This window comes from Marmota monax, unplaced genomic scaffold, assembly GCF_021218885.2.
Source record: "Marmota monax isolate L192 unplaced genomic scaffold, Marmota_monax_Labrador192_F-V1.1 WCK01_AAM20220418_F8-fsc00018, whole genome shotgun sequence".
NCBI lineage: Eukaryota > Metazoa > Chordata > Mammalia > Rodentia > Sciuridae > Marmota > Marmota monax.
The window spans coordinates 8,943,987-8,970,379 of record NW_026692201.1 but is presented as its reverse complement, the minus strand read 5'-3'; the positions used below and the strand labels follow the sequence as shown (position 1 = coordinate 8,970,379).

The 26,393-nt window shown below is 41.9% G+C and overlaps 1 protein-coding gene across 1 annotated transcript; it reads right to left on the bottom strand.

The window, feature by feature from the left end:
• Ckmt2 (creatine kinase, mitochondrial 2) lies at positions 1–25,670 on the bottom strand. The gene is made up of 10 exons (XM_046427919.2): positions 25,572–25,670; positions 12,742–12,913; positions 11,123–11,321; positions 9,624–9,719; positions 8,797–9,018; positions 6,921–7,006; positions 5,846–5,969; positions 5,135–5,269; positions 3,371–3,496; positions 1–263 (listed from the first exon to the last, which is right to left on the bottom strand). The coding sequence occupies exons 2-10, from the start codon at positions 12,891–12,893 to the stop codon at positions 144–146; spliced, it is 1,260 nt and encodes a 419-aa protein (XP_046283875.1). The 5' UTR covers positions 12,894–12,913; positions 25,572–25,670; the 3' UTR covers positions 1–143.
• Positions 25,671–26,393: the final 723 nt, after the last annotated feature.

Sequence of the window (26,393 nt, the reverse complement as noted above, 5' to 3'; positions counted from 1 at the left end):
TATTAAGGAGAGTTTTATTGTAAAGATAGGCAGCACCTACAATTTTACATTTTTTCCAAGTCTACAAAAACTCTCAGAGTAGAGACTTCTTTGTGTCTGTCATACCAGCAGACAGATTATTTATAAATCGGGAAAGGGAAAGTTCACTTCCTGCCAAACTGCGGCAGAGGTGGTGGCACCTTAATATCTTGACCTCTCTCCAGCTTCTTTTCACAATCCACCAGGTAGTTGACTCCATCGATGACTATTTGCACAAGCTCAACCTTAGTAGTGAAAAAGTTCAATGATTAATTCATGCAGAAGACACCTACAGGGTATTGATCAACTGGAACAACACTGGGAAAAGTCAGAATTTGCCACTTAGCTCGGCTTTATAACAACTTCTTCTTTCTCACTATTTCCCTAAAGGGTTATGGGAGGAGAGATCTGGCGGTCATGGTCACAGATGGAAAGCAGAAGTATCACAGGGTTTTTTCTCAAGCTTTCCTTAGCTAAGATGGGGTTATTACTTTGTGTGTGAGAACTTTTTTCCTACATTTGAAAACCATTATTTTTCCATCTCAGATATTTTTTCCTCATCATTTTCTGCTATAAACTATCAATTTGTCTAAGAGTAAGAATATACAATGTCACTCTTGTATTGTTCTTTGGATCTGAATTCTGACCTTTTGCCAAGTTTATGCGAAGAATATGCTTGAGTTCAGATATCATCATTCACACAGTGAAGTCTTGCTGAAAAATTGTTTAAAATCATGTGTTTGAATAAATGTTGGTGAGAATGTGAGGAAAAGGTTCACTCATATACTGCTGGTGAGATTGCAAGTTGGTGCATCCAATCTGGAAAGCAGTATGGAGATTCCTCAGGAAACTTGGAAAAGAACCATAATTTGTCCCAGTTATCCCATTCCTTGACATAAACCCAAAGGACTTAAAATCAGCACAATCACATCAATGTTTATAGCCACTCAATTCACAATAGCTAAGCTATGGAATCAACTTAGGTAGCCTTCAAAAGATGAATGGATAAAGAAAATGTGGTATATATACACAATTGAATAGTACTCAGCCATAAAGAAGAAAGAAATTATAGCATTTTTTGGTAAATGGGTGGAACTGGAGACAATCATGCTAAGTAAAACAAGTGAATCCCAAAAAAACAAAGGATGAATATTCTCTCTGATATGTGGATGCTGACACACAATAAGGTGGAATAGGAGAAGTTCACTGGTTTAGACAAAGGGGAATGAAGGGAAAGGGGGAGTTGGGAATAGGAAAGACAGTAGAATGAATTGACCATAACTTTCTTATGTTCATATAAGAATATGTGATCAGTGAAATTGTACAATCATAAGAATGGGATTCTAATTAAGGTAAGTTATATATATATATATATATATATATATATATATATATATATATATTCAAAATATACTCTAGTTAGTTATATGTATATAAAAAAACAAATAATTTTAAGAATCAAGTGTTTTGCAACCAAATCATATTTGCACTATACTAGGCAAATTAATTACCTAAAGGAAACTTTGAAAACTTATATTAAGATACACTTTCAAAAAATCCTGCTTTTTAAAATATATGTTACAACTTTGGTTTCCAAATATTCTTAAACTAGAGCATGTATATCTATTTCCCCTGGCCTAGGATCACAGTGAAACAAATTACTTGCTTCTGAGGAGACTCAAACTAGTTAACTGCTTACTATAAAAATACAAAATAATAAAATACATGCTATAACTTAAGAACAAGCAGCGAAAAAGGAAGGGATCATTGAGGTCTGAGCTGAAACAGACCTTAGGCATGATGGAGTCCTGCTACCTTCCCATATCTTTTCATGTACAGAGAAACTAAGCTCCCAACCCCATCAGAAGGCTGAGTCAGAAGGCAAGTCGCTACTAATTAGGCATGTATTTTCTACTTATCCAATTAATGCGTTCTAGTGTTGGTGAAGGTATGGTGAGATGGGTCTCCCATTCACTGCCAGTGAGACTGTTTGGTATATAACTTTTGGTAAGAAACTTTGTCATTAATAGGGCCTTCTGATTTTCAATCCAGGAACTCCTTTCCTAGAAATACATCCTAACTAAATAATAAGAGTTGTGATTAAGAGTCTGTATATACCTCTATGTACAGACATGATCAAATGAAGTATTAGTAATACATTAAAGAGATAAATGGACTATCTTTTCTGTGCTGTCATGATTTTTAAAAATCAAATGTTTTTAGATAATAAGGTTATTTGGGACTTTTTGATTGCTTGGTTTTTGTGGGTTGGGGATTGAACTGAGGGTCTCACATGTGCTGGGAAAGTGCTCTGCCACTAAGCTACACTCCTAGGCCAAAATTCATGGTTTTGAAGAATACTTAATGTTGTGGGGAAATGTTCACATATTGGAATAAAAAGTGTTGTAATACTGTAATAACAATTTTAAAGTTTTCTGAATAATTATAAAAAAGAATAGAAGGCAATTTAGAATAATGTTCACAATGGTTATCAGAGTTGTTGAATTAAGTAAGTAGATTTTAAAATACTTGTTGGTGTTTTTTTGTTTGTTTGTTTTTGTTTTTTGTTTTTTTTTTTACTTTTGTAATGATCACCTAGAAACTTAGAGTTAAGTAATAAGATACAGTTTGATGATGACCATGTATATGGGGACAATGCCATATACAGTGGCCTTCCAAGTGTAGTCCCTGACCAGCAGCCTAGCATTGAGTTGGTGTAACTTACTGTGGTCAGTATTGCTTAACACTCAGGTGCATGTTCTTTAAGGGAATCCTCTACACCTCGCTCATTCATCACCAAACCCTACACATGTCAATGAGTCCTCTTCAATCTACCAGTCACAGGGTTCCCTCAGCACTGTTTTACAAGTACAATTTATATGTAACTAATGCAAATCTTATCTGTCACCTTAATCCTAAAAATAAGATTTTAGGAATTATCAAGTGTCTTAAGAATGCCAAAGTAAAGATGATAGTATGTGACTTTCACCAAGAGAAACCTCAGAATCAAGAGAAAAAATTACCTCCCTTAGGGCTAACATAAGCAGTGGTGAAACACTGCTGTCCTTTAACATAGTAGAGCTCCTGCTGCTGAAGATTGCTGAAATAGTTCTCAGGGGCAGTCCCACTGTGAATTCTTCTCTTGCCCATAAATTCTTAGATTATATTGTGTTTACCTTTATGTCATTATTTCGCATGAAAGGCAATGCCACAGAATGAATAGCTAACAGGACTCAGTGGGGAAAGAGATCTCGAATTCTGTGAACAAAGTAAGGCTGTTGTGGCTACTTTTCTATTTCCTTTCTCTTAGGCAGATCTTGTTAATTCATGCTGGAAAAGAGAGAGATGTTACCTCTGATCTACCAATTCGATCAATGTTGGAAATATCATACACATCTGCCACGGCTGCAGTATCCACACCACCTGTGCCACGCTTCTGAAGTCTTAGGTTCTCTAGGATCTTAGAAAATCGTGGATCCTAGGACAGAGCATAATACTTAGTGTCAAAAGCAGTGAAATGGATTCACCATCATTGGTACATTTACTGAGAACAGACATATAATAAGAGACAATTGTGTTAACTTACATAAAGCATTTATTCACTACATACTAAGGTAATGTGCTGGAATTTTTCAAGCCTTACAACAACCTAGTAAAGTAGGAATTGCTTTTATCCCACCTTGGTTTTATGTTGCTATGCCAAAATACCTAAGACCAAATACTTTACAAAAAAGAGAAGTTTACTTGGCTCACGGTTCTGGAGGCTGGGAAGTCTAAGAGCATGGTGCTGGCATCTGCTTGGAATCTGGTGAGGACGTTCTTGCTGCATCATAATATGGCAGAGGGCATCATATGGCAAGACAGAGTATGTGTGCTAACTTGGGTCTCTCTCTCTTCTTATAAAGCCACTAATGCCATCATAAGGACTCAAACCTCATGATCTCACTTAATCCTAATTATGTCCCAGAGACCCCACACCCAATTACCATTAACACATGACTTTGGGGATTAAGTTTCCAATACATGAACTTGTAGGGGTTCCATTCAAACCACAGAAACCCCTAACAACAAAGAAAGTGAGGTTCAGAACAAGTAACTGCTCCTGAAGTCACACAGGTAGAAGGTAGCAGACCTGGAATTGAACCTGGGTAGTTTGACTCCAACCTTGTCTTCTGAACCTCTATGCATTGTTTTGTTGTGTTTGCATCTGGATGCCAACTTTGGTGTGTTCATCACTCATCTGTATAACAGCTGCTATTGTTATAATTAAAATCATGAAGTTAAATCACTTCATTTTTCTTAGCACTGGAATTTTGAATAAAAAATTTTCATACTCTTTGTAGGGGACAGACAGCATATTTTCTAAATTTGTTGTTTTGAAAGTATCTGATTTACTTGGTGTGTTTCAGCAAAAACTACTATTTACCCGCCAGAATCCTTTAACCCTTCTTTTGGCATTGAATCTGAGGAAGTGAACACTGGTTAAGTTCCTGCTAATAAATGAGCAGATGTGACATGTGCCACTTTCTGCTCTACACCTTAAATCTTTATATGGCCACACTGTGTGCTCTCTTCCCTTCTCATAAGATAGAACGTGGAGCCTGATGGTAACCATGAAAATGGGGACAGTGCCCTAAGACAGTGGTCCCTCAAGCATAGTCCCCTGACTAGCAGCCTCAGCATCACCTGGAGAAAGGTAAGAAACACAAATTCTGCAGGTGGGGCCTTGCAATCTCTTTGACCAAGGCCTGCAGGTGGTTTTCTTGCATACTCAAGTCTGAGAACTACTTGTGCTAGGAAAGACAGAAGGAGGATATGGAAGGAACCCTAGAGAGCAGAGCAGAGCAGCCTGTCCACCTATCCTGGTTTGTTACATTCAGGAAAATCCAAAAGTCTTATTCTTGAAGCCACCCCCTTTTATAGTCCCTAATCTTTTATTCTAACTAATAAAAATGTCTTTTCAGGCAAACCTAATCCTGCTCTTTCTCATTATTTTTCTTATAGCTAGAGAAAGTAAGGGTTAAGGAATGGAGAGGTATTTTCTCCCTCCACAAAGCACTCACATCTGAGCTGATCCTGGAAGGACCAAGGAAAGCCACTGGTCACATAACATTACCTTGCTAAGTTTTGGGATTCTAACATGGACACCCGCTCGTAGTCCTGTTCCAAGGTTTGAAGGGCAGGTCAGAATGTATCCTAGGCGTTCATTCCACATAAACTCCCAGCCTCGTTCCTGGATTAACCGTTCTACCTACAAGTACAACAACAGTGAACAAATGGCCGAGTTCTCAAACATACACTCACTCAGCTCATCCCAAACACCATGTTTGCCATGAATAAAATTGACTTGTTTAATGTAAAATGATACCTCTTCTAATAGAATATTAAATGGTCCAATTAAATTAGATGGACCTTGTAAAGCACTAAACATAGTACCTGTCAGATACTAAACTCTCAACAAATGTCAGTTTATGTTGTTTTTCATGCTAAGTCAATAGGAGAATATAGGAATTCTCAGCAGGCAAGTCTGGTCAGGTTACATCCTACACTGTCTATGCTTAAAATAGTGAAAGGAAATGCGGAAATAACAAATGAGCCATAGACTTCCCCAAACCATGGTGGATTGTGGAGGGAAGTATAGGAAATTTCTAATAAACAGAATTTTTTAAAGCACTACCCTGGAAATTTCATGCTAGAAAGAATGCCTTGATCCCTATGAAAAATTAACCCCATCTTGGAAGTCACCATAGTATCTTTTTTCCCAGAATAAGCAATAGAGGAAGAATGATATTCAAATGACATTCAGGAATCTCTGGCAGTATCTTACTTCTTTGAGTCCACGACAGAATCGCTCAAACACCCGTTTCATATTGCCTCCTTTTTCCATTGAGATTACCCTGGTGTGGTCTTCCTCATTTATCCAGATGAGAAATGTCTTGTCATAATTATGCCTAATGAAGAGAGAAATACGGTGTTGAGTGTTAATTACATTTGTCTCAACACATGAAAATTCCCATTACCTCTGTAGCTTGATTGCCTCATTTCACCTTCCTCATTTCCTAGATGGCTCTTATCTGTAATTGTGCCTTAACAAGCACCACAAAATAACGTTACCTTGACAGAATGAAGAATAAGACTGACTCCAACCTTTAATGATGTCAAGTTTTTGCCCAACAAGAATATAAAATCCCACCTTAGGTCCTCAGAGAGGATGTGCATAGTTCAACTATGATAATATTTGGCTTTGACACAAGAGTATTTTATCTCCTCACAGATTCAGCCAAAATCTTGTGGTGCTTTAAAAGAATGGTTTTTTGTTTGCTTGTTTGTTGTTTTTTGGTTTTTTTAATACATGAGGATTCACATATGTTTTCTCTATGGACCCTGCCTTTCTACCCCCCACAGAGCAGTTGCTAATGAACACCTTATCCCAGCTTCTTTGGGTATCATCAGGCTCACTTATAAGGTACAAGAGTCAAAGCAGGCTGAGGACTCTTGGCCAAGATAAAATAGTTGCACACTGGGTACCTGTTGCTCCTTTTAGTGTTTTTCTTAAATCATTAGTATTTATTTTTCATTTTCTGGTCTTTTGTTTTAAAAGTCATGAGACAGATTCTCTGTGAGGTCAAACAATATAAAGCATTTCTTTTTTACCTTTAAATGTAGTCATTTCCCCCGTGCACAGTTCATGCAAACCAGCTTATTCCTATATACCTTAGAAACATCATAATACTTAGGTGCTGTGAGCACACACTCAACATTTCTAAGTAGTCTGTCTCCCCCATTTAGCTTAAGCACAGCATGCTGTCAATTGCAGTTCACAGCAAGTTCAGGTTAGGACAAGCAGGCATCTGAGGAGATCCTCTGCACACATGGCAAATGTGAAAACACTACATCCATACCAGATTCCCCTGGCATCTGGCCAGTCACGGGCCATCCCAGCACATGTTAGTAAAGGGGACACTGGCTTATCAAACAGAAAGTGGTCCTGTAGGCCAAAAGGGACAAAGCAGAAAGAAGAGACTGGTGAGATCAGGCACGACTGTAAGTGCCATGTGACCAAGTTTTAACTCACTGATAATGACTGGGGTCTTAGGCAGTGTTCTCAGCTTGTCTGCTCTCTAGGATAACCTGGGAGCTTTAAAAAAAATGCTAATGTGCATTTCCCATCTGCCAAAGATTCTGAATGAAATATAATTTGTTATGGTCTAGGCATCATGAGAACTCTTCCAGTGATTCTAGTGTGCCAAGACTGAAAGCCACTGGCTTAGTCCACATGGAAATTCTTCTAAGTCACTATGGAGAGCATCTATACCATCAGCTAACCATATGCAATGGCAGAGTAGGCAAGAACAAGGGGTGCTAACCTGTCCATCTACACAGCGGTCATTCTTTATGTTTCATGCTAGAAAGAATGCCTTGATCCCTAGGAAAGTATTGGTTCATTTAATACTATTTCTTTCATGTATATAGAGATATACAATAGTAATCTATAAGTAAAAATAGCTACCACTAATTTAATGTTTACCATATGCCAGGCCCTAGGTTACATGCTTCTAATTTATTTTAATTCTCACAATAAACTTATTCTGTTTTACAGGTGAGGTAAGGAAAACTGAGATTCAGAGAGCTAAAACATCCTACTCACTATGGCATTGCTAGGAAGTAACATAGCATAGATTCAGACCTAGACCTCTGGGACTCCTATGGTTGTGCCTTTAACCTACCATAAACCACCCCACATATCAAAATCTGTGTCCAGAGACTAACATTTTTCTTGCTGTGTGTACACCACACTTTCTTGCATAGCAGTATACCTTCTCTATCATGAGATATATGGATACTATATGTTCAAGCATGATTATGATGAGGTAAAAAGTGGATATGGAGAGAGAAGTCTTTCTGTGATCTCAAAGAAATGAGAGAAATCAGAGACTTGAATCAGGAGAGGACAGTGGACTGTCACTGCCCACAAAGAAGTAAGCCCCCTGAGCAGGAAACCAGAGTGGCTCTTTAAAGCGGAGGTGGCTTGTTCTGTAAGAGGGCAGGCAGATGGTTGTCCTGATACCATCAAGACCAGGAGACTTAGGCCTACATACCAATATCATATAGTTGCCCTGCCTGGTTTGGAAATGGGGCACATTTTGTAGAATTCGAATCTTCAGAAATGATGGAATTTTGTTTCTGCTTTTCCTTGGATTTAGTTAAAAGTTACTTTTGAAATTGCAGTTCTGTTTTCACTGTGATAAAGGAAAAACAGGTAAGGGACTTGAGTATTTTCTATTCCAGTGCCAACAAGACGCTGTGGAGGACACTGGAGACAGCAGGAGGAAAAACAGCTGGAAACCAGCGGCTGGCTCCACGAAGCAGGGATAGGACTTACAACTGGGATTTCCTTTCCAGAATCTCTTGGCATCTAGGGTTTTCTTTGGGTGTGGTAATAGAGAGCATCCTCCAGGCACAGGCAGTATTGCCAATCCTATTATTCCCGTTTATCGACAAGCAAGGGGATTTGCCATTCACCCCCACCCTCCTATCCCCATCACACCCTCTGCTGATTTTAACCATAGAATACTTCCATCCTCCTTCCTTATGTTGAGGTAGTAGAAGCCCCAGGCTATCTCAGCCCGCTCTCCCCATCTGCCCCAACTCCAACCCCCAGCAAAAAGCCCTGCAGGACAGACAGGCCTGAGCTCTAGGAGGAGCTGCCCAGTGCTGGTCGGAGCTTTCCATCCAGCCCACCCCAGGCAGCCCCTGGGTGGTTCTCCACCCACTCACGTCGATGAGCCGTTGCTGGTCCTGCTCAGTCATCTCAGACAGCTTGTAGTAGCGACCTGCCAGGTCTCCCTTGAGGCCCTCCAGGGCCGTGATGGCCACGTTCTCCACTTCCCTCCGCTCAGCCCGGGAGCAGGCAGGTGGCAGGCTCAGCCCGCGGATGCTACGACCAGTGCGGACCCGAGACGAGAGCACGTAGCGTTCATCAAACTGCCCTTGGGTGATCTGCAAAGCAGAGTGGGCAGGGGAGGGTGTGTCACTGTGGCAGCCTCGGACCATGATCTTGCCCCAAACGCAGCAGGTACCTATGTGCTGATCTGCTGTTTTCTACCTACAACCGACTGTTTAACACATCTGGCACTCAGGCAGGGGCCTAGACAGTGGTTTTATATAGCGAGGTCTGGAATCTTGTACCCCCAGTAGGTGGTTTGGGTTGAAAAGGAATTTTTTCAGGAAAGGTTTAAAGTTCTCAGTGACCAGCCCTCATTATAGAGTTTTGTTTTGTTTTTGCTGCTGGTGGTGGTGATGTTTTTTCTCTTTTTAGTACCATGTCTTACTAAGTTGCATTAGGCCTTGTTAAGTTGCTGAGGCTGGCTTCTAACTTGGTATCATCCTGTCTTAGCCTATGCAGACGCTGGGATTACAGATCTGAGACCACACCCAGCTCCTTAGAGGTATTTTTAAGGCCTCTTGAACCTTAACTTCTGTGGTCCTCCAAGGAGTGTGCTGTACTAGAGCAGTCATGGAGCTTCCAAGAGACATCTAACCAGGAAAAGAGCTCTTACGTTCTTCCAGCTTCGTGGGAAGGAGATAAGGGGGCTAGAGCCTACCTTGGATGCATCCAGATCAGTGGGGTGCTTCATCACCCTAGGGTCATAACCATTGTGCCTTAGTTTGATGACAGGATCAAAAAGATCAGCAAATACCTGTGGGGGGAAAAAAAGATGATTCTGTTTCCTTTTTCATTGGCTCTTCTAATAATAAAAGACCTTTCCTTTCATTTGTCCCTTTATGTCTTAAGAGGATATTAATGTCCTCCTCTGAAATTCTCCATGCTACCCATTCAGGAAATGAGTGCAAGAGTGGATTGGTGGATAGGAACAAAAATTTGTGCAAGGGAAAAACATTTGGAGGAAAATTTGGACTCCTTGAGAGAAGTCAGGGCTGCTGAATTCTATCCCTTTAACATCCTGTCTAAGGATTCTACCAAGCCTACCACCATGAGACTGAGCAAGAAAATCAGTTTAAGAATTCAAGGGGTTTCTGGTTTGTGGGATAAAAGAATTGCCAGGTCAGAGGCTAAGCAGTTTTGTGTTCAAAAGGTCAGGAAGGTCAGGTCCTCAGGTTCTGAGGTTTAAGTAACATACAAAATTCATAGAAAACCCAACTATACTAGAAGAAAGCACACAGAGCATTCGGACAAAGAAGGTCACCCTGTGAGGACCTTCCTCAGCCCAGCTTATTTTGTGCAAAATCTACTTTTTAAAAAACAGACAAGCAAAACATAACTTCAGGTTTACTCTTTAGATAACATAATATTAAGAGAAGTTATAACAGAATAGCTTTTGGGAGCTGTGAGAAGTGAGGAGGGCTTTGGGTCTATGGAAACTGCTCTGGTTTAGGTCTCTGGGAGCTCAGAACTGTGCACTGCTCTGTATTGATGAGCTACTGGTCTCATTTATTCAGGATGCTCCCCCACTTCCCTTGATGGCTTCTTTCCCAAAAAACTGCCTTCTGCTTACTGAAATGGAAGATTGCAGAGGGGAGACCTGAGGGAGGAGTGTTGCAGGCCTTTGCCACGGGGGAGAGGATGCTCTGTGGAATGGACGCAGGGTGCTGTGCTTGTGCACTTGGGTTGAGGATGCTGACATCATGGGATTGCTCCCAGAGACTTGTTTAACTCAGGATTCTGGGCTATAGTAATAGGTAAGAAAATTCCCAAAATAAAGACACACTGAAACTGAACCCATCCAATAAGTCCAGCCACAAACACATTAGTTTCTAATGTCTTACTGGTAAGTACACTTCATTAAATTTTATTTTACTTTTTTTGTACTAATTCATCCTTTTGACAAGCCCAGAGAGCTCTATCATGCAATTCATTTCTCTGTAGGGAAGTATACTAGGGTAGCAGCAAAGTAAGGTTGCCCCAGGAAACTGTAGATCTCATTATCCCAAAAAACATTCTAGGTGGTTCTGCAGGAACTGGCTTCCCTTTAGAGGAGGCAGAAACCTGGCCCCATAGAGAAGAAAAGGACTTTGGGATCATGCACCTCACCCATACCCAGGTCAACCCCTTCTACTATGGAACCTGCAGCCAGTCATTTACCTCATAGGACTCCTCATCCCCGGCCACCATGCCCACAGTCTTTATGAAGGGGTGTCCAGGGTTGTCCACTCCAGTCTGGATGCACTGGTCCAGAGTATAGCCATTGGGTGTCATCTTGTTACGGAGCTTGGCATAGATGGTGGGGGTGAGACATTCAGCCATGCAGTTGTTGTGCTTGCGAAGGTCTGGGTAGTCTGCGCTATGGGAAGGAGAGGGGCCTTCAGCCAACAGCCTGAGGAAAGGGGTCTATGAAGGACTTGGTTTCTGCCAGTCCTTTCAAAAGGCTCCCTTTGGCCAGTGGGCACAAGGACAATTGGCTAGTGCTGCCTAGGGACATGACACAAGATAACCAGATTTAAAACAAACAAACAAACAAAGTCCTAGTGAACTACCAGGAAAAAAAGGGCCAGGCTCCTGCCTAATAGGGGTCACAGGATGCTTATTGCAGAAGAGTACAGACTATGGCTCAGGTAAAGAAAGGGTAGAGTGAGAATAGTTAGGAAATTAGTTGAAATCATATGCAGACTTCTTTCTACCCAGAAGTTTTGCTGAAACTTTAATAACAGGCACAATTTTGGTACCTGATGTCTGTGATAGGCTAGAAACACTGCAGGTGGAACTACCTAGAACTTCGTTTATTTATTTGTCACCTCTGCCTAAAAGGCAAGCTCCAGGAGAGCAGGGACCATGTGGGCCTTGTTGAAAACAGTGTCAGGCCATTGAAACAGGCAGTTAGCAATTATCTGCTGATAAAATACCTAGAAAGAAATCAGGTGGGATGCTGTCTTACCCTGGGATATATACTGGTTAAAGAATAGAGGCTTAAGGACCAACCACAGCCTCAAACACAGGTAATCTCACTTCAGGTATTCCTGAGATATGTGGTTGCCAGTGATTCCCACAGGGATGCTAGTTCCCACAAAAGAGCAGTCTCTGAGAGGCAGCTCACTAGTTTTCCTTCATCCACTCCTACCTACATGGAATCCTAGGAAGTCATAACACCACTCAGACTCATTTAGTGTGTGGCATCTCATCCAAAGCAAGGTTCCAAGGGCTGAGAAAACACATCTGTTTTTATCCCCCTCATGCTATACCTTTACTTCCCATCTACAGTGTCCTTTAAAGCTCATATTGAGTCAGCATATGTCCTCACATTTTCCAGAAGATGGTAGAGCAAGGGTGAGGCATGGGTATGGAATGAGAGGTGCTGAATTTGCATTTAGCTGCATTAGCTGCATGAACTTGAGCACTGCTTAATTTTTTTTTTTTTGAGTCTCCATTTCATCACAAAAGGATGCTAAGATAAATAACACTCCATGTAAAGAAATTTCTTAACATATATGTTAACATATCAGTCCATATAATATGGGTACTCAACAAATGTTACCCATCACTGTCATTACCGTTCAACTGCACTGCAAGCTCTGGGCAGGAAAGATGATGCTACACTTCCCTGTATTTGCCACAGGACACTGGGCTTAATGAATCTCAAAAGTGATTGTCAATTTGACATTGTCATCCTTAAGGACTAAACCAAGTATCCTTGCTGACAGTTTTCAGCAGGGAAAAGTACATTTCTGGCTGACACTTGGAGTTATTTTAAAACTAAGAAGACTTACCTTGGGGGGAATAGCTTGTGCTGCTCCCGGGCCTCAGCACACACCTTCTGCCGGTTCAGCAAGTAACCAGTGGTCAGGGCACTGGTGCCCATAGTAGCAAATAGCAAAGATGCATTGCGGCCAGTTAGCAACTTAGAGAAGGTACTGGCCATCCTTCTTCTTGGATGAGTGTCTGAAAGGTAAAGAAGACATATCAGATAGTTTCACAGGATGATCCTGAATTATAGTCCAGAGTTCAACAGGTAAGAGAAAGAACTGCAGAAGCCATAGCACCACTTTGAGTTTGTTTCATTTTTGTGTTTTTTTTTCCTTTTCTTTTTCCTTTACACTGCTGGGGAAAACATGGTTACATTTAGAATTTATGAATGTCCATGCCATTTTCTCAAACAATGTAATATAGGAAAATAAAAAAAGAGGATTTCTACTTCCAGATGTTTAACAGGCCATGTACTTTTTAAAAACACCTTTATTTTGAAGATATAAGTGTTGGAGTTATAGTTATGAACAAGTAATAAGCACTTTTTAAAAATACCTTTATTTTGTTTATCTAGTTTTTTAAATGTGGTGCTGGGGATCAAATCCAGTGCCCCACGCTTGCCAGGCAAGTACTCTACCGCTGAGACACAACCCCAGCCCCACTTTTTTGGACTTTACCATTACATAAATAGCTGATGAATGTGATGGCTCTCTAGGTTTCTCAGAGTTAGGAGAAATCTCTGAGGACCACCATTCCACTCACCCAAATGAGCTCATATTAGAGCTCAGAGTAACAAGCTATCAAGCCAGGAGATATGGGTTATCTTGAGGGAAGATGCCCTTTTGATCACTAAGGTAGGACGCCAACAGTGAGATAGGGGGCTGAGTCTGGAACTCTCCCATTGAGTTGGGACCCATGAAATGGAATAAAGTTGTCCAAAGTTAACAGATTTCCATCCCTTGGCTCCTAGAAGAAACAGACTCAAAATCTTTCTAAGAAAATTATATTTGCTTTGGGTCCTGGATTTCTACAGATTAGAGATCAAACATAAGGTTCCCAATCAAAGATCATTAGGCATACAAAGAGGCATAATGAATGAAAGTCAACAGAAGAAATGATCATAGATTAGACTTCGATTGATGATCCTGGGATTGTCAGATAAATTACAGTTTAGCTTTAAATAGGATGTTTAAAGATATAAGTGTTGGAGTTATAGTTATGAACAAGTAATAAAAGACCATTAAGAATGATCAAGCTGATCTGGAAGAGAAACTAATTGAATTACTGACTATGACACAGCTAAAGAGAAAATAAATGGACTAGAAGATGTCTTTAGAAATGACTCAGAATATAGAAGAGAGAAATGGGAAAAATGGACGATATGAGATATAAATTAAGAAAAATGATGGCTAAAATATCAAGGTCAAATGCACATCTAGTTGAAACCCCACAAAGAGAAAATAAAGAAGAGGGAGTAGTCATATTTAAGGAAAATAGCTGAGAATTGTCCTGATGAAAGACAAGAGGCAAATATAACATAAGCAAATTAAGAAAAAATGACATCTAGATAAATAATAGTAAAATTGCATAATACTGGTGACAAAGATATTGAAAACAGAGGGGAAAGAAATAACAAATATCAGCTAATTGTTCAAAAGTGAGCCTAGGGAAGTAATATTTTTATAGGTGAAGAGATAATAATTTTCAATCTAGAATTAGGGATACAGTCTAATGCTCTTTCAAAAATGAGAGTGATATTGCTGTATGTTTATACATGACTGCATGACCAATGTGATTCTGCAACCTGTACACTCAGAAAAATGAGAAATTATACCCCATCTGATTCAAATGTATGCTATGTCAAGATCATTGTACTATCATGTGTAACTAATTAAAACAAATAAAAAAATAATTAATTAATTAATTTAAAAAAAAGACACAGAGAGGCTAACAAGTAAAATAATAAAAAGGAAAAAATATATCAGGAAAATTCTAATCATAGAAATTATTATCAAACAAGATAGACTTTAGAACAATGAATGCTATCAATAATAAGCATATTTCATAATACTAAAAATGTTAGTTCAATAAGAAAATATACTAACACTACCTAATGGTGCTTCTGCCAGGCATACAGAAAAAAAAAATGAGAGTGAATAATGTAAATTTAAAAAACAGGGCTGTGACTATAGCTCAGTGGTTAAGCACTTGTCTAGCATAGGTGAGGTGCTGGGTTTGATCCTCAGTACCACATAAAAACAAATAAATAATATAAAGGTTAAATTATTAAAACAAAACAAAACAAAACACTAAGCACACTTCTGTGTCGTGGGAAGATGACACTATAGATTTCAAGGCCATACAGCCAAAACTGGGTATCTGGCTGTGTGGGTTCGAATTCTACATATGTGACTTGAGACACACTGGTTAGCCTGGCTGGATCTTAGCCTCCTCACTAGTATAACACTGTGTTGTTGACTAGAATAACTTCTTAAATTATATTAATATTTCTACATAGCCAAAAAGTAATATAACAGATATTATGTTTCCCCCATCACTAAAAAAGAAGACAAACATAGATAAAGAACAGATTATTAACAAAGGAAGTATTAAAATATATACTTGATTAAAAATGGCAGCAGGGAAGATAGTCTCAAATGCTAATAGTGGAAAAGATATGTGCAAATACTAATATGTACTATATAATTATCAATGAATGATGAAATTCAGGATAAACAAGTACAGACAGATACCCTACTGAACCTGCTACTGCTCAAGATGAGAAGGGTCTATTAGCCTGCAATATCACCTATCAAGGAGCTATATAACATGAGTGTTTAAGTAGAGAACAAAAGAGTGGTTAGCTCTCAGTACTCTCACCATTTGGGTCTCCATGATACCTAAATAAATACAGTGTGGATTTTCCTAACATTTGGAAGGCTCCTAAAACTCTGCTGCTAGAGGCTATATGGATTGATTGCTTCAAAGAACTTGATGTGTATGGCTGTGATTGATAACCTGAGCCACTCAGGGAAGGATGAACCTTTAAGGGGAATCATCACAGGGTACAGCATTGATAAGACTATCTTTCTAGGGTCCACTTTCTACCTTGATTGCATTTTGGGAACTGATCAGTCCATCAGCTTCCTTCTAGCAGGATCCCACCTAGAAGTTTACTAAACTTGAATGTTTCAACTGAAAGCATCAAAGACTTAGAAAACGTTTAAGAACTTGTTTTTTTCAAGAACTTGTTTTTTAATATTGGTCCAGGATTATCAGACAGTTCTTTTCTTCTGTGCTTATGTCTACAAACAATTTTCTCTGTCCTAAGGACAGCAGGGGTTGCTAAAACCAGACAAGATAAGTCAGCCATTTCTTGAAGTTGTCCTGGGGACCTGCAATGGCCAACATTAACTCATCACATATACTTCTTTGCTGCCTATTAGACTTCAGGTGTTGTTAGTGTCCTTCCAAGAATGGGCAATGGCTCCTCAAAGAGCTACACCAATGCTTTCTGGTCCATCAGGCAATATTAACACATAGCCTTTGGGCTGTCTCATCTGCTTCCACACCCATAAATCTGCTCTTTGAGCAGAGAGGCACTCTGAGATTTACTGTAAACTCAGAAAAGTCCTATAAACTTTGCCCAAATGCTCTGTAGGCAGTAGGGGCCTAAAAGTGTGTTGGACCATGGTCTCCCTAAGCTAATAAGAAGTGCAATAATTTATGAGGCTGACCCAAATATCTTGATCTTTGTTTCTTTCCTTTAATTGTTTATGTACTGATACGTAATTACATTCAAATTCTGTGCAAAAAGATTTCTTTTTAAAGAGGAGAAAGAAGAGGGAGTGATCTCCATGTACAACTCATGACTAGTGGTCTTCAAAGATCATCCTCCCTGTTAGAGTGATGTGTGAATGAGCATTTGGCTCAAAGTACTGATGTTTGAACTATCATCATATCCATATTTTAGTTTCTGTAAATAACAATATTAGTTTGCTTTTAACAATTCCAACATTGCATTAGTGTCTAAATGAGGTACCATCAGTGTGAATAATTTTGGCTAGTCTTTGGTCTTGGAACTGAATTCTTCTTCTTCTTTTTTTTTTTTTTTGTATGTGTGTGTGTTAATGAGGATAAACCCTGAACCCAGGGCCTTCACAGGTTAAAAAACCATTCTACCAAGGAGCTACATCTGCACCCCTATTTATTTTTTTATTTTGAGACAGAGTCTTGCTGAGTTACCCAGGTTGACCTTGAACTTGGAATTGTTCTTCCTCAGCTTCTCAAATAGTTGGGAATTACAGATGTGAGATACTGCACCCAGCTTGAAATTCTCAAGTACCACTGCTTCAATTCTTTGTAAAGAATTAACACAGTTCAAGTTTTGGTGAAGTGAAGAATGCCTGCTTCCTTGATTATATTTTCTCTTGCCAAGGTTCATAAAGACATTGAATTTCAATATTAATGTCCTAGTGGATAAACTTCAATGTGAAATTGAAATAAGGTCTTCCTGAATAGGCCTATGATCTGGAAATGGCTTCTGTATGCTCTCCTGAGACCCAGAGACTGTCTTGCAATGAAATAACTTTTCCTTACAGCTAAACTAAATATCTATAGCATGTTAGTCTTTTAAAAGCTGCACAAGCAAAACATTGCTTTGTCTTATACCTTTCCCTGCCACATAGCAGGCCCCAAACATTATAGAAGCAGTATTTATAGCTAAAGTCCCTGCTCAGAAGAGTCTCCATTTGTTATTTACACAGGTGACAAAATAGTAAAATCCTGGGAGGATGTTTGTGGTAAGAGGTGATATGCACACACCAAGGCTGTCAATATTTGACTTTGCTTTGTTTCCTTTGGACAAACCTAAAGTAGAGTTGCCTTATATTATTATAGAGTATATGGTATATGTGATATAAAGACTTGTGTTTCCAAGGCAGTTTGAGAGCTCTTTCTGGAAATCCTGAGCAGATGATGTCGGTGCCTGATTCTGCTTTGTCTTACAACCAGGAGAAGAACTTTAGCATCATCAGACTGTGCAGACCTGCTCAAGGCCAAGGCAAACATATAGAAAAGATTTGCCTGGATGACATTCATCCCTACCAAGATTACCGAGGCCCACATCAGGGAAGCCCAGGACTTGGTGGGAACTTCAGTTTGTTAATATGTGAGGCAGGCACTGACATCTGACAATTGCTTGTGATTTCCATAAGCCAAGATGTGTTACATTGAGAAACTTCAACTCATTTTGCTCATGGCTTTTGTTAGTGAAAAGCAGCCTGCTGGCTTGCCATCCCAGAAATTCTTTTCCACAAAATATAGGTAAGAAAAAAAAACAGTTTTATTATCGAATAAGCAAGTATTAAATTGGTGATGCAGGTGTTGGCTAAAGAAATCTCAGTAACAGAACTCTTATGCTTTCATATAGCTAAGCAGATAGGACCCATAACATACATATTCTCAAGGACACTCACTCAAATAAGAGGGCTTGACAGCACCATTTGTCCCACATCATTCATTCTAAGTGTTGGGGTGGTCATTTGTGTCAGTAAATTGCCTTGATTCAAAGGACAAATAAATATCCTCACATCTATATGACAACAGGTAGCTTTATAATGTGGAGCCCAGTGCCTAAGTTAGATTACTACCTTCCCACAGAGTGGGGGTGCAGGCTGGTACCACTTTCCTCAGTACTTACCTTTCAAAGAAATGGCTGCTGAGTCATCAAACTGGCTGCAGGCTTACTTGTATTGTTTTGTTTTTGTTTGGTTGGTTTTTCTGAGACAAGTTCTCACCATGTTGCCTAGATTGGCCTTGAACTCATGATCCTCCTCCCTCAGCTTCCCAAGTAGCTGGGATTCCAGACATGCACTACCATGCTCAGGCTTGGCTAACATTTTTTTCTATTAATATTTACATACATTTCAAAGGGGCAGATAAAGAGTTTACAGTGACAAGTTTTCAAAGGAAATGCTCTAAGAAAAGGAGGGGGCTCTTTCCCTTTTTGATCTAGGAAACATTAATTTTGTTTCCTCCACTCCCCCATGTGTAGGGGGGCACAGGGCACAGTTGCAGGCTCAGCAGGGCTCTGTTCAAGGTGGACAATTACTCAATACCAGTCTCACACTTCAAAAGGATGAGACCTAGTGAAGGTAGGCCTGGGTTGCAGTTTGTCTTAGTTCTCAAGCCAACTGACCCATGCACAATAAGGTCTCACTAAAAGCCTAAGGGGAGTGAATAATTGTCATAGGAATGTGAAAGTTGGAAAGGACTTTAGATGTCATTTAGTTAAGATCAAGTATAGGGATCCCTTTCCTACAGTCATCCTTAAATACAGTGCTTCCTAGAGCTACCTACTTTGATGTTGGGTAACTATTATAACATTTTTCATATCTTAATAAGATTAAAAAAGCAAAATTAGTATTTTCCAGGGCTAGGTCCTTTACCTACAACAATCCCCAGGAGTAGGTAGCTTATTTTACGTCCCAAAAAGGGAACTCAAAACAGATTTTAACTAAAAACCCAAAGTCACACAGCTAAAAAGAAGCCATATGACTTTATCAGACACTTTCTTAAGGAAGGTCCTACTTTTACCCACAGGTTTTATAAGAAGCAACATCTCACTGTGTTTGGAGGGAGTCAATCTCCTTGATTCTCAAGCAATGGAGCTCTCTGAGAGTTTCAGCTGCCTTAGGTCCTCCTTGGTCTTAGGGAGACTGAGAGGTTTCCCTCATCCATGGTTTTCTCAGGAGGGTGACAGGGAAAGGATAAGCATGGGGACCACTGTCTACCAGCACCCAGGCACGGTTCTGCACAGTCCTGAGGGGACTCAGAGCCAGAGAGTGGCCTTTTGGACACCCTTGACCAGAACACCAATGACCACAGAATTTCAAACACTCCTAAGGCTGAAGGTGACAAGGTTAAACAGAACAAGTGAGTTGAACATGCTTCACTGGAGAGGCCAGGGTGGACAATGAAGGAGGAAAGAAGGAACAATGAGAAGTGAACATAGGTGGCATTTAACAACTTATTTGAAAAAAAAATTAAGTACCTACTATTTGTCATTTTTAACAGAGATGTCAGTCTGAGGGAAAAACTCTTACATAGCAGTCACTTTCACAGTCCACCCTCTGAGCCAGCATCCTCTCCTGGCCACCTAGAGATTATGTGATCTGTGCTCTACTGGGAGGTCCAGAGTTCCAGGGGAGCTCCTGGGACAGCCCCGCATAAAACCAGAGAGACCATCAACTACATTGTTTGAGGGACTAAAGGGTCTTAACCACACCAACATGTTTCTTGCCTCTGCCCTGGGACTTAGTCACACACTGCAAAGGATTAGAGCAGAAATGGTAGATAGACATCTCACACCCATGTGCGTAAACAGAAGACCTCCAATGCTGGTGTGCACACATGGCCTCTCTCTGGACAACTGCTTCCCAGGTGGGGAGTGGCCATTGCTCCAGGCCACACCAGACTTAACCTATGTATGCCTTTGAAGGCTGAAGAAATGAGCTAAATGATTCTATACCTAGTCTATAATCTTAAACACAAGGACACAGCATCCTGGGCCACTGTCACTAATACAAATTTGGCTATGGAGGGACTCTACAGAAGAAAATTCTCCTAAAATTTGGAGTATTGAATTCAATGGGAAGTGGATTTTCCTGGAATTTGTAGTGGTTGCCTATTTCCCAAAGAGAGACCCATGACATGGGACTACACTGTTTGATTATAGGGTCTAGAATACCTACCCAAACCAGGGGCAGATCTGAACAGGACCGAAATCAACTGCCTAGTAAATGACCTGTGTACAGAAGATTACATGACAGCCTGAGAGCTAAGCCTTGAGTCTCATTCTTCTGTCTGTCAGTCTATCTGTTCACCCACCCCATCCGCTCAGCAAATTATGTCAAATACAGGGGCCGCTTTCAGATCAGAGTATAGTGTAATGGGAGAGAGAGATAATTATAATCCAAAGGACAAGGCAAAAATAATAAAGAGGAAAGAAGACCCATATCTGCCTGCCAGATCAGGGAGGGCTTTCTGGAGGAGGTAAAAAAGTCTTCTGGGATGTCACTTCACTGGGTGGACAAGGGGAGGGCTTTCCAGACAGAGGAAACAGAAGGCACAGAGATGGAAGGCAGGAGCGGCAGTGGAGTAAGGAGGGGTGAGAGGCAGAGTGGGGCTGCAGAAATAGGTGAGGCCACAGCCGTGAGACCATTGCAGCCATAACCAGAAGAAAGTGAAGGTGACATGGGGATTTGATTCTGGAGGAGGTGAAAAGCCACAACAGAATTTTCAGTGAGGGGTAGGGTGGAGGGAGATCAGAAGGAGGGCAGCTCTTGCAGAGTTCAGCACCTGTCACTAGCTGTGTGGCGGGGAAGCTGCCATGATCCTCCCTACTCTGGCTGTGATGGGAATCACTGGGCTGCCCTGTGAACTACTGCAACCATTCTGGAGAGGGGCACAGGAGACAGCTATCAAAATAAAAATTGCCCTGGCCCACTGGCCCAGCACCACCTTTGGAAATTTGTTCTGCAGAAATAAAGCTACCCGTATAAAAGGAGGAAGGCAGAAGGATGTTTATTTTAACATTGTAGTGGCAAAAGAAAAAAAAAAAAAAAGAAGTAACTTATCAGAGGGGGAAGGATCGTGGGATAGTACATTAAGTGTTCAGAGCATGGAATATTCTGACCTGAATGTATATCTATGACACATTCTTAGATTGAAAGGGGAAAAATACCTTGCATAGGAATGAATATGAGTAGTTCCAATTTTGTAATGATTTGAATATACGTGTACATATTTGTTTTATTTGTATGAACATAAAGAAAATTAGTAAAGGTTATTTATCAAACTGCTAAAAGAGTTACTTCAGAGCAATGGACTTGGAGGAGGCCACTTACCAATTTTTCTCTCAATAGAACTCTATTGCATCACTCAAACATGTTTACGTTTGTGATTTTAAAGAGTAAGATGCTAAAAATATCAACTGTGAAGTGTGCTAAAAATTCAGATACTGCCTTTTGCATATCTGCAACAATGGGACTGTCACATATATATTGTGAAAAAGCCCTGCTGGTGTGGGAACCCAAATGTCACCTTCCTGAGCCTCAGCAGCTTCTCTGTGATGGGCATGATGAGTCCTCTCTCTGGGTGTGGGAGGAAGAAAGGACAGACTACAGGAGGTACCAAGTAACTGTAAGTCCCTTCCCCTAATGGCCCCGATGGCCTTCATTCGCTCCTGAAAGACAACCCTGGTGATCCCAGCCAGTGCTGGTCTGCTCCTCTCTGAATATTTATCAACTTTAGCTTGTGTCTCTCCCTACCCCCAGCATTTGAATTATTTCAGTTAATTGCTTTATTCTGGGATCTCTCTGGAGACAAGACTATCCAGAATGTTCCTATCATGTACTTCCAGATCTGGTGCTCATACCCTGAAAACCATCATGAGGTTTCACAACATGGGTTTAACCAGTTGAGCTCCCCGTTTCTTCCAGACCTCCCTCTTGATGCTGTCTCCAGAGCTTCCTGGCTTCATAGGACAGGTCCTCCCTGTACCCTGCTGTCCTTTTGCTGGGGTATCTCTTTTTACCTGGAATATTGTCCCATCCCTGCACATCCAGTCAAGCCTTCCCCTCTCTCTCTCTCTCTTTTTGTTTAAATAACAATTATTGAGCTCCTACCATGAACCATGAGTTGTTCAAGGGGCTTTACATTATCTTCAGGCTTTGCAACAGTCCTTTTAAGTAGGTATTATTTTAGATCAGAAGTGTCATGCTCTGGTTTCACATGCCATCCCAGTGGGAAAGCTCAGAATTCAGCCCAGGTTTGCCCTTAGCCTGGACTCAGGCTACTTTGGACCCCACATATAGCCCTGTACCAGCCAGCAATGGAAGGAGAACCACTCTTGTGGCTTAGGACCTAGGAGTGCCCCAGGTCACTCCACCGGTTTAGCCCCCAATACATAGAAATGCATCTACCATAGCAGCTCTGGGCACAGGATTATCACCTCAGAGCATGTGACTCCTCCTAGAGTCCCAGAATATTACGAGCCTGTTCCCTTCCCCTGTCCTCAGGCTTCTGCTGAAGTGGCCAGGATGCCAGGGATATCTCTGCCTGTTCCACTCTGACACCAGGTGCCTGCCAAGCCATGCTGGGGATGCTGGGCAAGTCTGCCTTTCTCTGAGGAGAGGGCACACAGACTTTCTTTCTCGCTCCTTCCCTCTTCTCTCTCCCTCATACAGAAATGTGAGATTTCAGGAAGTGGGAAGGGACGTAGTCTTCAGCTCTCCTGCTTTAGAAACTGTCTACCTCAATTTCCCTAATACAGAATGCCTCTATGAATCTTGATTTTAAAAACATTGTTTGCTGCATCTGGGCTAAAAAGGGGAGAATTCCTGGGCTGTAAGCAGGGAGATTTTTGTGGGGGGTTGCAGGAGCACGGCCTGGTGCAAGCAGTAGTATCATGCTTGTTCCCACACATGCTCTCTCCATTGAAAGACAAGGACAGCCACATTAAGCCCTGTGGGCTGGGTGCCCAAGAGGTGTACATCTCTCTGTCCCAGGCAGGTGTACTTGGAGCCTGGGTCCTGGCCTAAGGTTTTCTCTGGATCTGTGACATCCCAGAACATGGAGGCCCTGAGTTGTCACTGCCCAGTCCCCAGCCTCCTGGTTGTCTGAATATCCTGGATGGAGATGCCATGTGTGCCTTTCTGCTGACTCAGAGTTATTTCTGGTCCTGCTGTTCACGGCGTCCATGTGTCTGAGCTCCTCGGGACCGCAGGACAGGTGAAAGGCAGGGGAAGGACCATGTGTCAACTTTCCTTCCAGAGAGTCACCCCAAAACGAGGACGTCCTTGGGGTTGGACCAGCTCCACAGGACACTCTGAGCAAATTCCCATGATGCCAGGTGTCCTAGGCCAGCAGAAAATGGCTGTCCCCTCCCAGATCTAAGAGAGCAAAGGGATCAAGTTACCTCACAACCACTAAGCACAGTCCACCTTACTGAGCACCCTCAGACTTCTCAGTCCTACTCAGCAAGTAGAAATTCATAGGGAAGAACAGTTTATTTTTCCTTTCCTGCAAAACAGAGGCCTTTTCTGGGGCCCCCTTGTGATAAAGATGTCGGATTATTACCAGACTTGATTCTCAAGAGTAAATCTTCAAGAAAAGAGAACTAGAAGCCACCTTGCCTTTCACACAGCTGTAACAGTAGGGTGCCTTCTTCTCCACTGAAGGGAGTCTTGTCTCAGAGGCCTCCCAGGCAGGAGTGGGTGTGACCTCTATCAGTCACCTTCAGGACTCCCATTAGGATTCCTGGCTCAGTGGGCAGGACCTCCCGGAATGCTGGACATAGGCTCCCAAGAGTCCTCAGGGAGACAAGTGGGTCTCTTTCTAGACTGTGACCGAAATGGAAACCCAGAGCTTCAGCGCTAGGGGCAAAGTCTGTTTCAGAGTCAGCTCCTCTTCCCCCTGAAAGCCCAGGACTCCCCATCCATACCATCCCACCGCCCATGGTTTCCCCAACCTTCTTCAATCATCCTTTTCAAAAAATCTGGCCCATGGCCTTTTCCCTGAGGCTGTGATTTGATTGTGAAACTGACAGAGTCAGAGGGATGTAGGGACTCCTGTGCCTTAGCCCATGGTCAGAATTAACTCCAGGGTCTGGGTCTTTGGAAGAGGTGCCTGTCAATGCAGAGGAGAAATGAAGTGCTCCAACAGCTTAATGACACTCAAAGAGGTACTCTGATGGTCCTCAAACAGCCTCCTGCCACCAGCTGGTGGTCAAGTTCTCCAGGAGAGAACAGAGGAAGCAGATCAAGGACACAAGTTCAGAAACAGATAGTATGAGAGCTGCAGCAGGAAGAGCCGCTCTTCTGGAAACAGTTCACCACTAGCATGGCCTTGCCACGAGGGCTCCGCTGCCACCTGGCCGACTCCAGCTGCCTCTATGAAGGGTCGCAGAGCAATCCACAGTGTTTGTGGCAAGGCTTGTGGGGAAGGGCAGCACTGAGAAGAGGGAAAGTTTGTGGATTGTTTGGCAACTGTCACTCTCCACACCCTTAAACCAGAGCATCTGAAGGTAGAGATGCCACCCACACACAGTGAAAGAGAAGTGACCCCTGAGAGCCAAGCAAGCCAGTAAGCAAAGAGCAGGCCTTTGCCAGAGATGAAATACATTCAGCCCAAGTAGAAAGCCTTTTTTTGGCTTTGGTTTTGGTAGGGAGGAGGGTGGGAAAACAATTCCTTGACTCATTTTTTCATTATATTCATGAATTAAAGAATGAATCTCTAGCAATGATACAACAGTTTAAATTGGGTTCAGTTTATTGGTAATTAATCAGCTCTTTTTGAAATTCTCAAAAATTTTAATTTTCTAGGTAGTTCGAGTCATTGATTTTGTACCTCTTTTGATGCTGTCAAGTAAAAACATTCCCAGAAATAAGTGGAATCGTCTCTATAAATTACAAGGAAAAGGAACCTGACGTTTAAGGTCCTAAGTGCAGCATAAAAATTCCACATTTATAGCTTTTTTCCCAACGAAAACTTCTGATTCATTATCAGATAGAGGCACTTTGAGCAGAGTGCTACTATGGTTCTGGCATCTCCTGCTGAGTTGTCCCTGCCTGTGTACAGGGAAGAGGGGGCTTGAGTCAAGGACAGACACTCTGCTGGCTTCTTTAACCAGGTACCATATTTCCTCACACATGTGCAGTGCCCACAGCAACTGACCTATACCTGCTCCTGGTCCACAGCCCTGGGTTTACTCTTCCAAACCCCTCTCACACTGGCTCTAGCAATTCTCCCTCTTTGGAGAAATAAAGCAGAGTTTCATAGCCTCACTGACCTTGAAGCGGGAGTCTGCCACGTCCTGTCCTGCTGCCTGCACACAGCCAAGAAGTGTAACAGGAGCTCTAAGCAGAGTCTGGCCTTGAAGAGACTCTCGTGCTGGGCGGGGCCTGCGGGGTCCATCCTGGCCAATCCTGTCTCAGACTCAGGAAGCACTGGCTCCCCCAGCTGTGCCCTTGACAGCCAGCCACTGACTCTTCTTCCACTGGGTCCTGGGCCTTTTCTGGCACCTGCCCTTTCTCTGAAATGGTTCTCTCCCCTATAAAGAGAAAAGGCAGAGTTGTGTCTGCCCCCTCCTACCCAGTTCCTCAGACTGCTCCCCTTTAGGCTCTCAGAGGGATTCTTGGGTCTGCAAGCTACTCAGGCCTGTAGGACCGGGCCTCAGGGTGAAAGGGCCAGCAGGAGAGGCTGTGTACCTGTTGGGTGACTTGCTTCTCCCCTCTGTCAGGAGCACCATCCTGGGGACCCTGTTAGCTCTGGAGAATGCACTTCTCAGGCCAAAGTTGAGAGAAAAGCTGTCTATAGCTGCTTCTCTCCAGCTGCTAATCAGGACCTCAGCCAGAGGCTAGGGGGACCTCCTTCCAGCTTATTGTCAGAGGCCTGGATTCAGAGATAATAGCAATCACATTTCTGTTCAGGATCAGGCCATCTGAAGTAGATGGCTACACTGTCTTGCCTTCTATGAGCTTAATCTACCACCCAGAAGGCCCTGCAGGCCATATCCCTGCTTAAAAATAGCCCTCCTTGGGACATCCACCATGAACCAGAAAGGTTGCCTGTAAATAGCAATGACCCACCAAGATTTTGGACAGCAGCCCTG